The 17555-nt window shown below is 44.8% G+C and overlaps 1 protein-coding gene across 4 annotated transcripts in view; it reads right to left on the bottom strand.

The window, feature by feature from the left end:
• SFMBT2 (Scm like with four mbt domains 2) overlaps nucleotides 1-17555 on the bottom strand; it is a 70395-nt gene that overhangs the window by 51487 nt on the left and 1353 nt on the right. For 2 of the 4 annotated variants that reach the window (XM_063308476.1, XM_063308478.1), the window contains exons 2-4: nucleotides 11512-11669; nucleotides 9302-9399; nucleotides 5479-5719 (exon numbers count right to left, since the gene is read on the bottom strand). In XM_063308476.1, coding sequence (XP_063164546.1) covers nucleotides 5479-5719; nucleotides 9302-9399; nucleotides 11512-11617 — 445 coding nt within the window. In that variant the 5' untranslated portion in view covers nucleotides 11618-11669. The remainder of the gene's footprint in view (nucleotides 1-5478; nucleotides 5720-9301; nucleotides 9400-11511; nucleotides 11670-17555) is intronic. The other 2 variants (XM_063308477.1, XM_063308479.1) reach the window with 1 other exon arrangement.

Genomic DNA, 17555 nt, shown 5'->3' with positions numbered 1-17555 from the left:
AGGACAAAATAAAAGCTGGATATGAGTGGAATAAGGTAGAAAAGAAGCATTTTTATATTGTCTGGACAGAACAGCAGGAAATCTGATCTTTTAAAACTTAAAAAGCCTTCTCCAATCAGGGGTGTCCAAACTACAATACCCAGAATTCCAAGTCTCTGATGACTAAGTTTCATCACCAGGACTAGAAACTTAATAAATCAATCGCACTGACGACCAGGAGGCACTGCGTGACTGGCTTCCTCCTTAGTGGGACTCCTTGGATATGGGTAGCCAGATGTTACTCTGTAGGATTCAAACCCTCTATTAGGAATTATAGAATAACCACTCCAATAGAAGAGAATATCTGTAGCTCGGGGTTGAACTGTGGAGTCCTTTGTCCTCTCTGAGCTTGGTTGTTGGCTTGCAGACGTTTCTTGACCCAACTAGGTAACATCATCAGTGCAAGGGAAGGTGGGGTTTGCTCCCTGTTTATATACAGTGGCTTGCCCTGCCAGTGTTCGTGGGAGTGTGATTTTCTCCACACATTGTTTGGAACACATCCATGAACACCAACTAGCAGTCAGAAGACATGATGAGAACTCCGTAATCTCACAACACAAGAACAGACTCAATCACAGTTTCAACTGGGAAACGGTGAGCATCCTAGACCGAGCTAAATCCAAAAACGCCAGGGAATTCTTGGAAGACTGGCATTCGGACAAGTCAGCCATCAGCAGGCACATAGAGATAAACCACATTTATACAACATTCAAAAGAGACAATAGAAAAGCTAAGAAGGAAACAAAAAGACCAGAACACATCCCCTCCAGCAACCAACACCCAGATAAGCAATGATTAACACCAGGCAAACAATCCAGCAGAAAACAATTCCCTAATCAAGGAAGTACCAGGGAGACAAACAATCAAACAGAAAACAGTACACCAATCAAGGAACTACCAAGGAAGAAACCACACTCCCACAAACATTGGCAGGGCAAGGTGCTGTATATAAACAGGGAGCAAACCCCACACTCACTTGCACTGATGATGTTCCCTAGTCAGGTCATGAAACGTCTGCAGGCAAACAACCAAACTCAGAGAGCACCAAGGCCTCCACAGAATAACCTCTGGTTACCAGTCTGAGGAGTCCCAATTAAGACCAAACAGCGCCTCCTGGTGGTAAAAACAGAGACATTTCCCTTACTCTCAGAGGGGTGTATGGAAGTCATGTAAAACCCCACACATGGGGGCATGCCATAGTGCAACATCTGTGTCTCTGAGACCTTCAGGCAAGGTGGCCTGTATAGACCGTTCTGATAGCATCAATACATCAATGAATCATTTAAAAATGCTGGCTGGGGAATTCTGGGAGTCGAAGTCCACACATCTTAAAGTTGCCAAGTTTGAGAAACAGTGATTTAAATTGTCAAGATCTTGATTCCGATATTGAAGTCCAGTGTTGAAAGATTTCTGGACAAGTTATATGCTAGCCACGTTCCTGGCCAGGGGACAATAACGATTTTTATTTTTTGTCTGGGTTAGGCACGTTATCAGGAATGGAAAAATACAGCTGGCCCTGAGCTGCTCCAACAGTCTGTATGTTCAGGCAGATGTTAAAAGCAGCAAGAATAATTTGGGGCCACCAGGCCTCCAGAAAAATCTTGGATGTGCAAAAGGAATGGAAATAATTTTTCTGGGGTCAAAAGAAGCATCACATTCCTCTCTGTTTCTACAAGGATTACATCATTGGCAGCAGTCTGAGGCAGAATCCAACATTAGCCAAGGCCAAGCCAATTAACCAGGTCACTGAAAAAATGATGCCTGGACCAAAGGCCAAGCAAAAGATATACAAACATGGAAAACATGTTGGATACATCATCCCATTCACCAAATTGTTTCTTTCATTCTGCAAAACACAGGAGGGATCACCTGGTATCCTACTTTCTATCTCTAGTCTGCTGTTGTTATATGCATAGAAGTGTTAAACCTGGAACAAGCAGAGATCACCCCTTTGGGAGCGTCCATGCTAATGACCCGCAGGATTGCACCATCTTGGAAAAGATCTGTGCCTTGTGATATCCAGATATATCAATACTATAAATTCATGTCTCTCTTCCTCTCTCTTTTGCGGCTTGTTGTCCAATTTTTTCCAGTTAACTGTTTTGAAGTTTGCTGATGTTTAATAAATAGACATCAACCAGCATTTTTGCTAGCGGAACTGAGTGAGGTGTGTGCTTATTCTGAACGCATGCTGGCTGCAACCTAAACTGAAAATTAATTTTCCAGCAAAATGTATGTTGCTCGAGCCGGCCTTCCCTGGACCTCTTTTTTGTCCAGGAGAACCCAACCACCACCCTCAACCTCCAGAGCTGAGATCCATCACTGAGATACAGCCACATGGAATTCCCTAGATTATGGGAAATATGAAGAAGGGTCTACTCATCCCAGCCCAGGGAAGCTGATGCACAGTGCATCTGGAAAGAGAAGTCAGGTTTTAATAGGAAGCAAAGTGGATTAAAATGGCAAAGAAGGAGGTTCAGACTAGAAGTCAAGAGAAATGTTTGGATCGTTTGAACTGGGAACCAAACAGAACAGGTTGCCACATGAACTGGGGAGTTCTCTTTTGCTGAAGGTCTTCAAAAGAGGCTGGAGTGGACAGTGATTCACTGGATGCCCTATTGAGTCCTGGACTAAATGGGGAGTGGGGGGAAGGGTTGGACTAGATGACTTTTAAGGTGCCTCCCAACTCTAGGCATCTATGGCAGTAGATCCTTGAAGTCTGAAGTACCTGCTTTGGGGTTAAGAGATAATTCAGGTAGTCCTCACTTAACGACCATTCATTTAGCAACGGTTCGAACTTACGACTGCGCTGAAAAAACCGACTTACAACTGGTCCTTGCACTTATGACAGTCACAACATCCCCACAGTCACGTGATCACCATTTGCGACCTTCCCAGCTGGCTTCTGGCAAACAAAATCAACGGGGAACCACATGATTCGCTTAACGACTACGTGGTTCGCTTTATGGCCACGTAATTTGCTTAATGACCACTCCAAAAAAGGTCATAAAATTGGGTCGGAACTGCTTAATGACTGTGTTGCTTAGCAACCAAAATTCTGGTCCCAATTGTGGTCATTAAGCGAGGATTACCTGTAATACAGTTGGCATAGCCTTATTTTTTTCTCCTCTAACCTGAGGAAAAAGCTAAACTACATGTGCTTAAGCTGAGGCAGCAGTCTCATGTTGGCCAGAGATCGATTTTGAGTGTGAGGCCGTTGGGGGCTTTAAGCTTTTTACTTCCTGGGGAGTGAACTTATTATTAAAGCATTTAAACTCTTCACCCTTGCTAAACCTGAATATTAGTAAATAAACTCAAACACACGTCGGTCTCGATGTGTTTGGCGAATGAATCCCACAAAATGGTCTCGTTATTCGAATTCACACTATTTGAAGTGATATTTCTATCGAAAATAGGGGAAATGATTCCAGCTGGATGGAAATTTTAAACATAAATTTTTACATGTCTGTCTATGAATGAAATATTAGACCAAGGGATAAAAATAATATACTTTTAATTTAAATGTATGGTTCACAAAGTCACAGAGTGGTTACAGAAAGCAAAATAAAAACAAAAAAATTCTACTGGAGATTCAGGCATTCCGACATCTCTCCCTGTTTTAGCGTTGCTAGGACCACATCACGTCGTCCAATCACATTGTATTTTTGCTCTACTGTAATAAGGAGCCTCTTCTTTTTAAAACTTGATCTGTTTTCCTTTGACGGGATCTTCCTTCTCTACATTTTGCACACACAAAGATTAGCAGCAACTAAAACCCCAGCTGCAACTGCGCATGTGCTAGCCTCCAGTGCACACACGCTAGCCTCGCGCTAACTGAATTTTGGGTCGCATTAAATGCAACCTGGTATCAATTTACAATTCACACTACAGGTAGTCCTTGCTTAACGACCATTCATTTAGTGATGGTTCAGACTTACAATGGTGTTGAAAACAACGACTTACGGCCTGTCCTCGCACTTACAACAGTCACCGTGTCCCTGCAGTCACGCAATCACGATTTGGGCACTCAGCAACCAGGTCGCATTTATGACCGTTGCAGCATACTGCAGTCCCATGATCACCATTTTCTACCTTCCTGGACAGCTTCCAGCAAGCAAAATCAATGGGAACTGTGTGATTCACTTAACAACTACGTGGTTCACTTAATGACCACTGCAAAAAAAGGTCATAAAATCGGGTTGGATTTGCTTAATGACCGCTTTGCCTAGCAACCAAAATTCCAGTCCCAATTGTGGTTAAGCGAGGACTATCTGTAAATCGAATATTGCATTATTCAAAGTCACACTAATTGTGACCTGCCTGTATTGCAGACAGCCTGAAACCTCCAAAAAGTTTGAAACCAAATGCAAGACACCTCCACTCTTGGAAATTCTCTCCATGACATGGGCTGGATTCACAAAATACAAGGCAGCCCCAGTGGTTTTATCTGAATAAGGTTGAAGCCTGATGAGTAGAAACTTGAAGGGGGAATTTAGTATCACTTAATGAATCATTGAACCCAGAACATGGGTTGATGCACCAACCAGGTTAAGTGCATTATGCAAACTCAGTTATGTCAAGCCACTGGAACAGCATTTTCTGCTTAAATTTCACACGCCATGCTAAGTCACAATCCGCAGTTTGCCAAATAAAAAAACAAACTAGATTCACACCACACACTAAACCAAAATCAGAGCATCATGCTTTAGGTTAGTCTGGGTAATATAGACTGACCTGCAGCTGATTGTTTTGCTATTCAGTACCAATCTCCTAATTCTTTCTGATTCTGGTGATTTATAATAAAGGCGCTCCACATATTACATAAAGGTTCTCTTGAATATGTTGATTTTTGCGTATGTTGGATCATGCTCTCATACATATGCAAATGATAACTACCACTTGGCGCATGTGCAAAAGACTGACCACAGATTTCATGCAGATGCAGAATACCATTTTTGGGCATGGAGAGAGCACCAGCCACTGTTTTGTATGCGCACAAAAACTGTGGCCACATCCCTTCCTTAAAGTCAGGTTTGTGCAAACCAGGGCTTGCATAATCCAAGAACTGCCTGTAGTCCCGGATTTCCATTCTAGTGAAGCAAATCTGCACCTGATGTTCTTGATCACTATCTTCTTTCCTGCTCAGCTTTCTCACCACTGATTTGTCCAATGCGCTTTTCACTCTGGCTTTTAAAGTTGGAAACAGCTTCTATCGAGCTCCTCTGGCACCACTAACATCACCACTAACTGGCAATGGTTCTGAGGATCAAACTGGCAGTTCCTTGCATCCAAAAGACATGATCCTTCAGGGAGACGCTTGGTCAAACCCGGCCTTCTGCTCCACCCAACATTTCTGCAGCTGAAACAAAGGCAGAAACCCCCCTCCATCCAAGATGGAGAACACCCGACCTGAGGCTTGAAGCAGAGCCCTTGACTCACCGTTGGGGGGCATCAGCACTTTCCCATTCTGAGTGCACCAGCCCACGGGGTGGAGGTCAGCGGTCATCACATCGCACCAGAAGTCAGCCCGGCGGTCATCTTCATAGCCACAGTAGCGCAGCAGCAGCAGCTGGCCACACGTGGTGATGGTGGTTGCCACCCAGTATGTGTCCACGTTGTGCTTGTTGGCCACCTCGAGTTTCATACCAGGTTGCAAACTGCTCTGAAGGCTGATTTCCACCTTGAGAAATGAGAAAAAGTGGCAATGTTTGGGGGTGGCAGTGAAGGGATAGGCAGGTTCAGCAAACTACAGTCTGGATTTAAGCAGATTTGATCAACCCAGCTAGCTGCCAAGCTCCACTATGTGGATTTTCCCTTTCCTCTTTAAAATGTTTTGAAGCGTCTTAATTTTTTTCCCCATGCCTTTCTTACTGCTAAAAGACCAGTCCTTCAACATTGGAAAGATAGATTGATGACCCTAATTACTCAGTGGATTGAAGACGCTACTCCTGACTTACAAACAAGTTGCTTACAGACGTAGGTTGTGTAAGGACGATTACAACGAAATAGTCATCCTTTGTTGAAACCGCATACGCACACAAAGAAAGCCGTTGTGTGTGTAATTTCTGTTGTTGCTTCCTTTTTTGCTTTTTCTTTCGCTCTTGTTTTCCACTCTTTGTTATAAAGACAAAATAATTAGTTCGTTCTAGTCACAATTGTGCACATTTTATTGCATTACCACCACTGCATCGTTGTTATCTATAGCAATGTTTCTCAACCTTGGGCAACTTGAAGATGTGTGGACTTCAACTCCCAGAATTCCCCAGCCAGCCATGCTGGCTGGGGAATTCTGGGAGTTGAAGTCCACACATCTTCAAGTTGCCCAAGGTTGAGAAATGCTGACAATGGCTAGAAACGCTGGCAACGGGCTAGGAACCAAGAGGCTGTGAGTTCTAGTCCCACCTGAGGCATGAAAGCCGGCTGGGTGACCTTGGGCCAGTCCCTCTCTCTCTCAGCCCAACCCACCTCACAGGGTTGTTGTTGTGGGGGAAAGAGGAAGAGGAAGGAGAATTTGGTATCTTTGCCACCTTGAGTTATTTATAAAAATAATAAAGGCGGGATATAAAATAAATTAAAAATAATCAGAAATAGAAAATACATTTACAAAGCTTCTCTAAGGGGAGTCAAGCCCATGAAAACCACAGCTGTCCTCAATTGGTTAGTCTTCAAAGATACCACACAAGTCTTCATTCTCTTTATCCTAATAATGTCTCATTTATAGTTAAAATATGTTGCTCAATTTTAGTGCAGATGTTTGAGTTTTAGTCCCACCACAATCAATTCCCTGTGACGCCAGCTACTTGCATTTCAACAGGGAATCCCCAAGTCTGTTTTAGAACTAAACAATTCCAGTCTGTCCCTTTCAGCAATAGGATATATAGCCTTTGAAATGTTTTGAGGGTAGGAAAATACAAGTAGTCCTCGCTTAATAGCCATTCGTTTAGTGATGGTTCAGACTTACAACGGTGCTGAAAAAACAGACATATAACCCATCAGCAGTCACGTGATCATGATTTGGGTGCTTGGCAACTGGTTTGCATTTATGACCATCGCAGCGTCCCATGGTTACGTCATTGCCATTTTCGACCTTCCTGGCCAGCTTCTGCCAAGGAAAATCAGTGGGGAACTGTGTGATTCGCTTAATGACCACATGGTTCGCTTAACGCCTGCAGAGGTTTGCTTAACACCCATTGCAAGTAAGGTCGTAAAATCAGGTTGGATTCACTTAATGGCTGCTTCGCTTAGCAACCAAAATGCCAGTCCCAATTGTTGTCATTAAGTGAGGACTACCTGTATTGTTTTTAGCCAAACAGTTTTACTCTACTTTACCCAGGAGGATGCCATGATCCCATCTCCAGCACCAGCTGCATGTCCTTCCTTCAAACCTGGTGACTGTCCAGACAATCTGAGCTTATATCTATCTCCTTTTGCAACTCTGGAAATATTGCCTAAATTAATTATGTCCCATCAAGTTGTTGTCGATTCTTAATCTAACCACCTAGATAAATTTTCTCCATGAACTGCTCAACAGCTTTGGCTTAATTTTCTACCCATCTCTTATGTGGGCAACACATCCAGACAGCCTTTCTAACTCTTGAATTATCTTATAATGTGGAATAAGTTAATCCTCTCGCCCAGGCCCCCAAAAGAACCTGGAGGGAAAACTCTGCCTGACGTAGTCCTGTTTGGTTATATCACATGCCTTACAGTCCAAATACAATGGATAAATAAAATAAAGCTCCAGTCTGTGGAGCTGGCTTCCTATAGAATGGGTGTTCAAGGGAATCCCGGTCTTCTGAACGCTTCCCTGAGTTTCCAATCCCGGGATATGAATCCATGACCTGAGTTAGGGAGGCATTTGGTCCATACACCACCGCCCACCTCTGGCCAAAGGACTGAACTGCAGGTACGATCGCAGGGATTTTAATATAATAAATAAATAATAATAATTTATTAAATTTATCTGCTACCCAGCTCCCAGCAACTCTATAATTTTAATTTATTGTTAAGATTACTTTTGATTTATAATAAAACTATTCATTTTAATCATATTTTAACATGCCACTGTTATTACAGATGGAATCAAAGTTTTAACAAAGAGGAAAAAGATAAAGCAGCAATAATACAACTAAATAGTATTCACCATTGTCATTAAAATGAATTAAAAATTGAGGAAAAAGGAAAGATTGATGAGTATTAATACAGAACTAATTCTTAGCCTATGCAGAGGGAAAGAAGGCAGCCACATCCCAGATGTCAAAGGACGGATTCAAGAAATGTGTTTCTTGTAGATTGTTGCAATGTCTTTGTATTAGAAAAATGAGAAGGTGCAGCAGGGTTTCCAGATGATCAAGATGTAATAATGCATTAAAGAAGTAAACTAATTACAGCAGAGTCTGGGGTGTGTCAAAAGAGACAAGATGGGAGCCACAGTGGGGGTGAAGCCCCGCCCCTTTGGTACAAAAGGGGTGGGGCTTTGATCATGACGCCAGGATGACCATCTTTGCTTCTTTGATACCCCAACCCTGACACCACTCACATATCAATACATACTGCATGGATCTTTCCTTTTTTTTTTTAAATCAACATTTAGTTCATTTGTAGTTCTAACAATGAAGCCTCTTCCCTGATTGGCCCCAGGAGTCACATGACACTGTTTGGCCAAACCAGTGTTTCTCAACCTTGGCAACTTTAAGGTGTGTGGACTTTAACTCCCAGAATTCTCCAGCTGGCTGGAGAATTCTGGGAGTGGAAGTTGACACATCGTAAAGTTGCCAAGGTTGAAAACACTAAGGCCAAACACTTTAGGCCAAACTAAAGATTCCCAGGCTTAAGTTTGCAGACCATTTTGACAAATTTGGAGACTTGAGTTGAATATCTGTTGCTTCCGGTCTTTCTCTGCCTTAATTTCACAGCTGAGCAGTTGTGGGACAAACCGGCTTCAATCCAGCCAGTTTAAGCCTATTTTTTCCTGATCCTTCTGGGCTCTACTTCTTTTCTTGTTGCTCATTTTCCCTTTTCCTGTCCATTTAGACCAAGACTTGAAACTCTGGGCCTTCCATACAATTTTAAGTAACAGTAGCCATTAGCCAATGACCAGAGGTCATGGGAATTGTAGTCCACATCAGATGGCAGACAGATTCCAGAATTCACCAGGAATTTCTTCTAAGCAACCAGGATTGTGCTGTTTGTCAGACACCAGACTCTGTTTCTAAATTCTTAATGAGGACTAGAAACCCTACCGTTCTGGCAGTGTACATACGTGCTTAAATAAAGAATGTGGAGCAGCTGTGGATTCTGACTCTTCCAGGTATTCGTCCCAATTGAAATCAGCCTCCTCTGAGTTGGAGCTTTCATCTGCTGTAAACAAATGTAATAATAAGAAATGCATAAATAATGACCACTTTCACAGAAGGGCCCACAAAAATGAAAAATTACAAGACAGAAGAGCTATCCTTCAGCTGCATGCAAATGGCTTTTCCTGTAAATGCTGTATGCTAGACCTAATATATATTATGGCGGTTTTTTTGCATCTTCTGAACATTGCTCTATATGCCTCCCCCCTCAAGAAACCTTTTCACACACTGATCATTTGTTCATGAAAAAGCACTATTACTGGAGAGTAGTAATAAATTATTATTAGTTTTTAATATTGTTTTATTGAATTATTATAAAACACAAGTCGTACATTATATTATTTGGGTACAGTGGTATTTATACAGTATTGACTGAAGATTGTTAATACTCTAATGCAATATTTATCAACCTTGGCAACTTTAAGATGTGTGGACTTCAACTCCCAGAATTCCCCGGCCAGCGTGAATTCTGGGAGTTGAAGTCCACACGTCTTAAAGTTGCCAAGGCTGAGGAATACTGATTTAGGACTTAGGACTTCCTTCCCTTGTTTTGCGTGCAAAGAAATCTCTTTTGCAGCCAATATTTGCTGGGAAAGGAGAGAAACCTCCCATTGATATTCAGAGGCATCCCTGAGAGACAGGGGTCAAAAAAGTCAAGATGGTGGTGGCAGTCACATGAATGAAACACTGCCCCTTTTTACACACACTGCAGCGCAGGTGAAAAGAGTGGGGCTTCAAACGTGCAGTCACAGCCTCCATCTTGACTTTTTTGCCCCCTGGAGATACCCCATCTCACATTAGATGCAAATATGTATTCAATATCACCAGTAACCTGTCCTTTTTTTTTATTCTCCTATGCAACTCATTCAAGAAAAGTTTGGATATACGAAGAGATCTGAAAGGAGAAAAACTCTCCCACTGCAAAACCCAAACACTTTCTCCCTTGTCTCTTCATCTCTGGAAACACAAAGCAAGGTAATCAAATCAGCTTCGTGAAATATCCTTTGGATACCAGTAAGCCTCTAAAATCCATGCTTCTTAGGCACTGCAGGAAAACATCGATCATCACGGCTCCCGGAGGATTAGAAGACGTTGCTGAGACAAAACGCCCGAAGCAGGAACTTCCCCAGACAGGTTTATGAAAGGTACGACAAGGACTCCTGTTGATGTAGCACTCCGCATTTTTTAGGAATAGAAAACCACCGTTTGCAAACACATGGGCATTAAAAAGGGCATCCTTGAAGCAACGTCCAGGCAACAATGTCTATTTCCGACCGGATAAGGATATATAAATAGATCGAGATGGAGTTTCAAGCTGTCCCTTTCTCGGACAGTGAATTCTAAGGACAGGGTGCAGAGCTCCAGTATGGAAAACTTCACTTCTAACAGGTAGTCCTCGACTTACGACCATTGATTTAACGACGGTTCAAAGTTACGGCAACCTCGGAAAAAGTGCTTTACGATCTGTACTTGCACTTACGATTGTTGCACCACCCCTGCAATCACACGATTGCAATTCAAGCACTTGGCAACTGGCTCACATTTACGACCAGTTGCAGCGTTCTGCAGTCACGTGATCGCAACTTGCGAACTTTTTTGCCAGTTTCTGGCAACAAACAGCAAAAAAGTCCATTGGGGAAGCTGGATTCGCTTAATGACTGCTGTAAAAATGGTTGTAAAATTGGGTCCTGTCATGTGGTGACTCGACTTATGACTGCAATGACTTACGATGGAAATTCTGGTCCCAACTGTGGTTGTAAGTTGAGGACTACCTGATCTTGGTCCTACTGTCTTTTCCACAATTGTCAGGTTACTGAGCAAGTACTTCTTGCTAAGCCATGGACCTCAACCCACTATGGCTGAATTCCCACATCATAAACCAAAGTGAACCAAATCCCTTTCTGGCCTAGCTGCATTTGTGAATCCAGCTACTGTTGGAATGACACACTGGGCTAGGATAAAATGGGGCTGGGAAGCTGGCAGATGGACATTTCTTCAGCTTATGGCATGAACCAGACCATTATGTGAAACCCAGATGTTGGTTTATTTGTCTGGACAAGGCATGTCTAAGGTTAAGTATGTTGCAAGGTTGATAGGGGAATTTTCTAAAAAGTACCTGAATGAAATTGTTCCGGGTTGCCATTCGCCGGGCTTGGATGCTTTTCCAGAGGGAGGTGATAAGACTCTTCCATGTTAAGAATCACAGACTTCCCCCCTTCCATCACTCAGGCAAAAGTTCCTTTGTTCCTTAGTTCATCCCGGAGCATGACATTCCTGTAGAAATGAGAGCCTGAACAGTCTTTTCCCACTGATAAATCTTTCCCCTTTGCTCTTTCCTTCATGTATCCAAAACTTTGGAACACAAGGACTGGATACCCTAAATCAGTGTTTTTCAACCCTGGTAACTTGAAGATGTGTGGACTTCAACTCCCAGAATTCCCCAGCCAGCCATGCTGGCTGGGGAATTCTGGGAGTTGAAGTCCACACATCTTCAAGTTGCCAGAGTTGAAAAACACTGCCCTAAACGATGTTTCCCAACCTGAGCCACTTCCTCATGGGTGGACTTCCTATCCCAGAATTCCCCAGCCAGCATGGCCACTGCTGAGAATTCTGGAAGTTGAAATCCACCCATCTGGAAACTGTCCGGGTTGGGAAACACTGCCCTAAGGCAAGGCTGCATGGCCTTTAGGACCCCCAGGACAGCACCTGCTCTCTACGGAAGACTCCATTTGCCAAAGAAATGCGCGTGGCCAGGAGAAAAATTATCCTCAATTGCATTTCACTTGGGACAGGTCAAATCGGCCTGCCCAGTTTGGACAAGTAGGGTGAAAATCCCCTGTTCCTCAGGAGGAGGGCTCAGAAATGGGGTTTCTCTGCTGGAGCACAGGGGGAAAGACCTCCAAACACAGAGTCACTTTGTGTGAGATGGGCAGCTATATAAATTTGATAAGTAAGTAAGTAAATAAATAAAATAAGATGGAAAGAGACTGGCTTTAATTTAGAATAGCTTCCCAGTACCTCCAAAGACGGCATCATTTCCCTTCCAGCCTCCCTGACTGGAGATGACCATGCTTACTGAAGATCCTAGAACCCTGATAAGGACTTCTCCATTTTTTAAGAATGGGAAGAGGAGGCATGTGCAGTTTGGAGAACGTAATGGGAACTCTCCCAAGTTGGTGGCTAGAAGGGGCATCATGGTCTAGGAAGCCCAATCTATGCCACTTGCGGCCTCCTTCCTCTAGAGCAGTGTTTTTCGAACTTGGCAACTTTAAGATGTGCGGACTTCAACTCCCAGAATTCTGGGAGTTGAAGTCCGCACGTCTTAATATTGCTAAGTTCGAAAAACACTGCTCTAGATCTTCCTCCTCCTCACCCCAGGCTGTGTTTTTTCTGGGCTGGTGGGCACATTTTCAAATACAGCATCAAGCTGGAAGGTGGCGGCTTTGCAGCGTGCTGGCTTCTCCTTTTAAAAACGCGTTTTTCAAAAAGATAAGAAGCCAGGTAGGGCAGGGGCCATGTCAGGCTGACAGGAGCACCAGTGGCATCACACCAAAAGAGCCCGTCCTTAAAAAAGGCCTTCCTACCTGCCCCTTTCATTACTCTGATTAAGAGACCCCTGATGGGAGGAGATGGGCAGGGGCAAATTGAATAAATGAATAAATAAGTTGCAAGTGCTGACCCTGTCAGAAAACAAACATCTGAAAGGGACTCTCAGCGTGTCACGCGCCATTCCCAAATGGGCACCCCAGCACAGTTGGTAGATCTAAGCGTGCAACTGTTTCCCAAAGGTTGCATTTTGCTCTACAGGCAAGAGCAAAGTGGGGGGTCCCTTGAAGAAATCCCAGTAGCATCTTAAAGAAAACACATTCATCTGCAGGACCTTGAGGGCGCCTTATCTGCAACATCTTCAGACCTCATTTCAATTGGAGATGGCAAAACCTGCGTTCTGGTTTTTAAGACGAGCCCTCTGTTCTCGTGCCAACAACAACACGTCTCCCTTTGAAAGCTTCCTGCAACTCAAGGGAGTTTTCAGCAGTTGGAACAAGCACCCGGGGTGAGATCCTCGAGGTGGGGGGTGGAATGAAGAGTGTTTTCCCAGGTGGTCTCCCACAAGGTAGCTCCCCCAGCATTCAAGCAGAACTGCAGGAACAGGATCTCCTGTTCTCCAGATTCTCTGCAAAGCTGTTGTTGTTGCAATAAATCAAAGACTAGAAAGGGTCTGGGACACCCAGGGGACCCCACCGCCAGAGAAGAGGCCCGTTTGACCCACTGACCAAATTCGCCTCTTTGCGATCCTGTTTGGTTTTTCCTGCCTGACTCAAAATTGGGATCATCAGGCCCACTGCAATGTGATGATTTTAAACTCTAGGGCAGCGTTTCTCAACCTCAGCCACTTTAAGATGCGAGGACTTCAACCTTGCTGGCTAGGGGTTGAATTCTGGGAGTTGAAGCCCACGCATCTTAAAGTGGCTGAGGTTGAGAAATGCTGCCCTGGATGGTCCCACAATCTAAAATGCAGCCCTGCATATTTCCTTTAAAGAAAAATAAGAGGGCACTGCAATGTTTTTTTTAGTTTGATCCCCACATGCTTTACTGAGTCAAAAAATGTAATGGCTACATTTGCACAACATGCCGAGCCTGGTTATCCTGGATTAAGTTTTGGGAAGGTTGGCATGTTGTTTGAATCCAGTCCATTTGGGTAGTTTAGGGTTTAATATATAGCACAGATCCAGAAAATAGGCTAGTTCAGTAGGTTAAGGCTTACAATGCAGCCTTAACTTCCTTCTGCACTGGGCAGAGGGTCAGACTAGATGATCTCCAGGTCACCTTCCAACCTTAACTACTATGCTACCAAGTTCAGTGAGGCTTACTTCAATGATTTTAAGCCGCCACTTCAAAACACTCAATATTAGGATTGTGCATACCTTACACACATGGTTAGGAATGAGCGCTTTAGACAAAGACCCAACCCCTCTTTATTCAGGCCTCTGGTTGTGTTGACCGGAAATGCTTTAAGTATCGTCTTAAATCTAATGAGTAGATTGTTTAAAAGAGCCTTTGAAAGAAATCAGGCTATCCTAAAGTGCTGTGCTGGCACAGGTTCCGCTGAATCATTTGCAGTATGCACACAGCCCTAATATCCACCCATCCACAAAGCAATCCTTTCACTATATTCCTTCATAATGGGGGGGGGGGGGAAGAGAGAATCTAGAGAGAATTCTTAGATTCTTAGAGAATTCTCTGTTAACAGACCTAAGACTTGGAACTGAAACAGTCTCCCCATTTTTAACAAGCCAGTCTCACCAGCATTACGTAGCCACTAGACCAGTGTTTTTCAACCTTGGCAGCTTTAAGATACATGGACTTCAACCCCCAGAATTCCCCAGCCAGCCGTGCTTCACTCCAAGGAGACTATAATGCCCATCATCCCAGCCACAAATAAAAGGGTATCAGTTTGGAAAGGATAATCTAGTGCCATGTTTCTCAACCTCGGCAACTTTAAGATACGTGGACTTCAACCCCAGAATTCCCCAGCCAAGGCTGGGATGATGGGTATTATGGTCTCCCTGGAGTGAAGCATACTGGAGAAGGCCAGTTAAAAAGAACCTCACCTTCAAAAAGCATGCCATCTCCACGCTGGGGAAGAAACCTCCCCATTTTAGGATCTCAGCGAAGTGGTGTCCAGAATATTTTCTTCTGACTCCATCACCCATGGGCATATTCTTAGAAAAGAGCCCCCCCCGGAGGGGACCTCTGTTTTTGCTGCAAAGCACACTCTCTGGCTGGATGCACACAACACCCGTACCCAGATCTAACAGCAGTGTTCATACAATGCACTCACCTTGGTTAGCATTAACCTTGGTGAGTTTGACAGGTGGCTGTGGTTGTTGCAGGAACCCAGCTCCTGCAGTTAGTCTGAGATTCAGTCTACTGTGCAAAGTCAGGAAATGAGAAAAGTCAGCCACCACTTAAAGCACAAACCTTTGGTCTTGCAAAAACGGTGTCTAGAAATCTCGGTGTTAAGTTAAATTAAAAAAAAAAAAGCGGGGGGGAGAAGTGGGTTGATTAGGAATGCCTGGCATATGTGCGTGGCTGCATTCACTTAGCCTAGAACGACGTGTTGCGGACACCCTGTGTGCCGCACACACACACACCCCACGCACGCACTCACACAGCCCAGCCCATTTCTCCCGTGCTTTCCCTCGAAACGAGATGAACATTTTTTTTGCCAAACCACACCCCCACAACGCCGCCTCCTCGTTTTCCAACCACACGTCCCCCGCCCCCGCTTCTTCCCGAATGCCCTCCTTTTGCGAGAGGTAGGGGTGTTTGCGCTACGCGCTTGCGGAGACGCGCGCAATTCAAATTCTCCGGCCCTTTTCTGTCCCTCGGGAAGTCAGAGCGGAGGCCCAACAAGGGAGAAGCGAGCGAGCCTCTGCGAGAATCCAGTCGATTCCTGGATACAAATGTGCGCAGGAACTGGATACAGATGGGGCCCGCGCGAAGGAGATCCCACTGAATTCAGACGCGGAATTGCTAAACCAAATCACGCCGCGCCCACCCAGTTTCCTTCGCCCTCGCGTCTGGAATAAACCGCGTACGAGCCACCCACACGGCACGCTTAACCTTCATTCGCAGATGGGAAGTTAACTTGAACCTTGCTTGTCCTGCCATCCTATCTGATAATCCTATCTGCTAAGCCTATGGTTTACTGTGCGGACTCAGGAAATGAGTGGATCATCCGGGTTATGCACGTTGTGTGAACACAGCTAGTAAATCCCCACCCGCGGGGCCGCACGCATTATGTCGGGAGTCAGCGATCTCCTGGCACCCGCGAGTATTCGCATTTTGACGGATGCGCGCAGGACAGCTCGATCCCCCAAACAGGTCGGAAGACGAGCGGTCCGTAACACTTGACCTTCGCTATTAATCCGAATTACAGCTCTAGCGCTCACTAGGCAGCCTCACAGCCAGTCTTAAGGTCTGCTTTCACATTTTTCCGGGAAGTTTTACGACCTCCCAGTCCGGCCTACCACTCCGGGATTTCTGCGTGGTCCCCCATCCAAGTGCTAATCAGACCCGACCCTGCTTTGCCTCCAAATTCGATGGTGCCTGAGGGTCCCTTGCGGCCACTTCTCGCCTTGCTCTGCCCCTTTCTAAGGCGCTTTACAGTCACCAGTGATCACAACTGGAAGAATCGGCGCTGGCCCTCTACAACCTGGGTTTACCTGAACACCCCGTCAAGCTACGGGACCTCGCGTGGATTCACACATGGCTCCATGCTCCTCTGAATGAAGCCCAATGGGTTGGGATAAGGCACCCTGCCAAGCCCACGCGTTTCGCGGGCCTCAAGTGAATACAGTCCAGAGCCACAGCATTGGCATGAGGCATTTCGGGTCTTCAGAATATTTGGGATGTTAAACACGGGAAGGGAAGAGGCTGTTGAAATCCTGGAGTCTGCTATCGGTCACAGTCGAAGCAGTTTTAAAAAAAAAAAGGAAAACTCCGCAGCCCCTCGATTTTAAGGCTTCAGTCCTAGCCCAATTACTTGAGCTGGCTGGGCTCACACAAGACATTTCTGTGCTCGTAATAAACGCCTTGAGGAACTGGCTTTATTGACACCACACGCGAATCCAAAGGCTGAGTTCTCCCAACACGTTCAACGCACTCCAAGTCAGTCTAGTCTAGCGGGTTGTGTGAACTCATCCCTGCTGCTTCCACTGAAAATAATTACGCTTGCCTGAGAACAAGGCAAGGAGGAAAAATCTTACAGCCGAGTCATTGCCTCTTCACTTTCTCACCGAAGCGCATCCTATCCCGAGCAATGGCTACGCCCTTGCCCGAGAACGTGTGAACGAGTCCCAGGATGGAAGTCAATGGGATCCGCCTCCGAAGGAAAGCATGGTTAAGCTTCAGGTTGTTCAGGATCGCAACCTGCCTTCCCAGGACACGATCCCGATCCTTGCTCATGTTGACTCAGCAGAAGTCGAATTTACTTCGGCAGAGGTTCCTGCTCTTTCCCCACCTTCCTCTTTTAATGGGAAAAAATTGCTTATTCTCCGTTTCTAAGCCCGCCATGTTGACATAAGCTCTTTAAATACCATTGGGCGTATTTCCATGCAGGGTACAGCATTAATGAAAAGGATGGATTAGTCTCCG

This window comes from Candoia aspera, chromosome 7 (assembly GCF_035149785.1).
Source record: "Candoia aspera isolate rCanAsp1 chromosome 7, rCanAsp1.hap2, whole genome shotgun sequence".
Classification (NCBI taxonomy): domain Eukaryota; kingdom Metazoa; phylum Chordata; class Lepidosauria; order Squamata; family Boidae; genus Candoia; species Candoia aspera.
The sequence above is the reverse complement of the archived record's forward strand: the minus strand, read 5'-3'. Positions and strand labels throughout refer to the sequence as shown.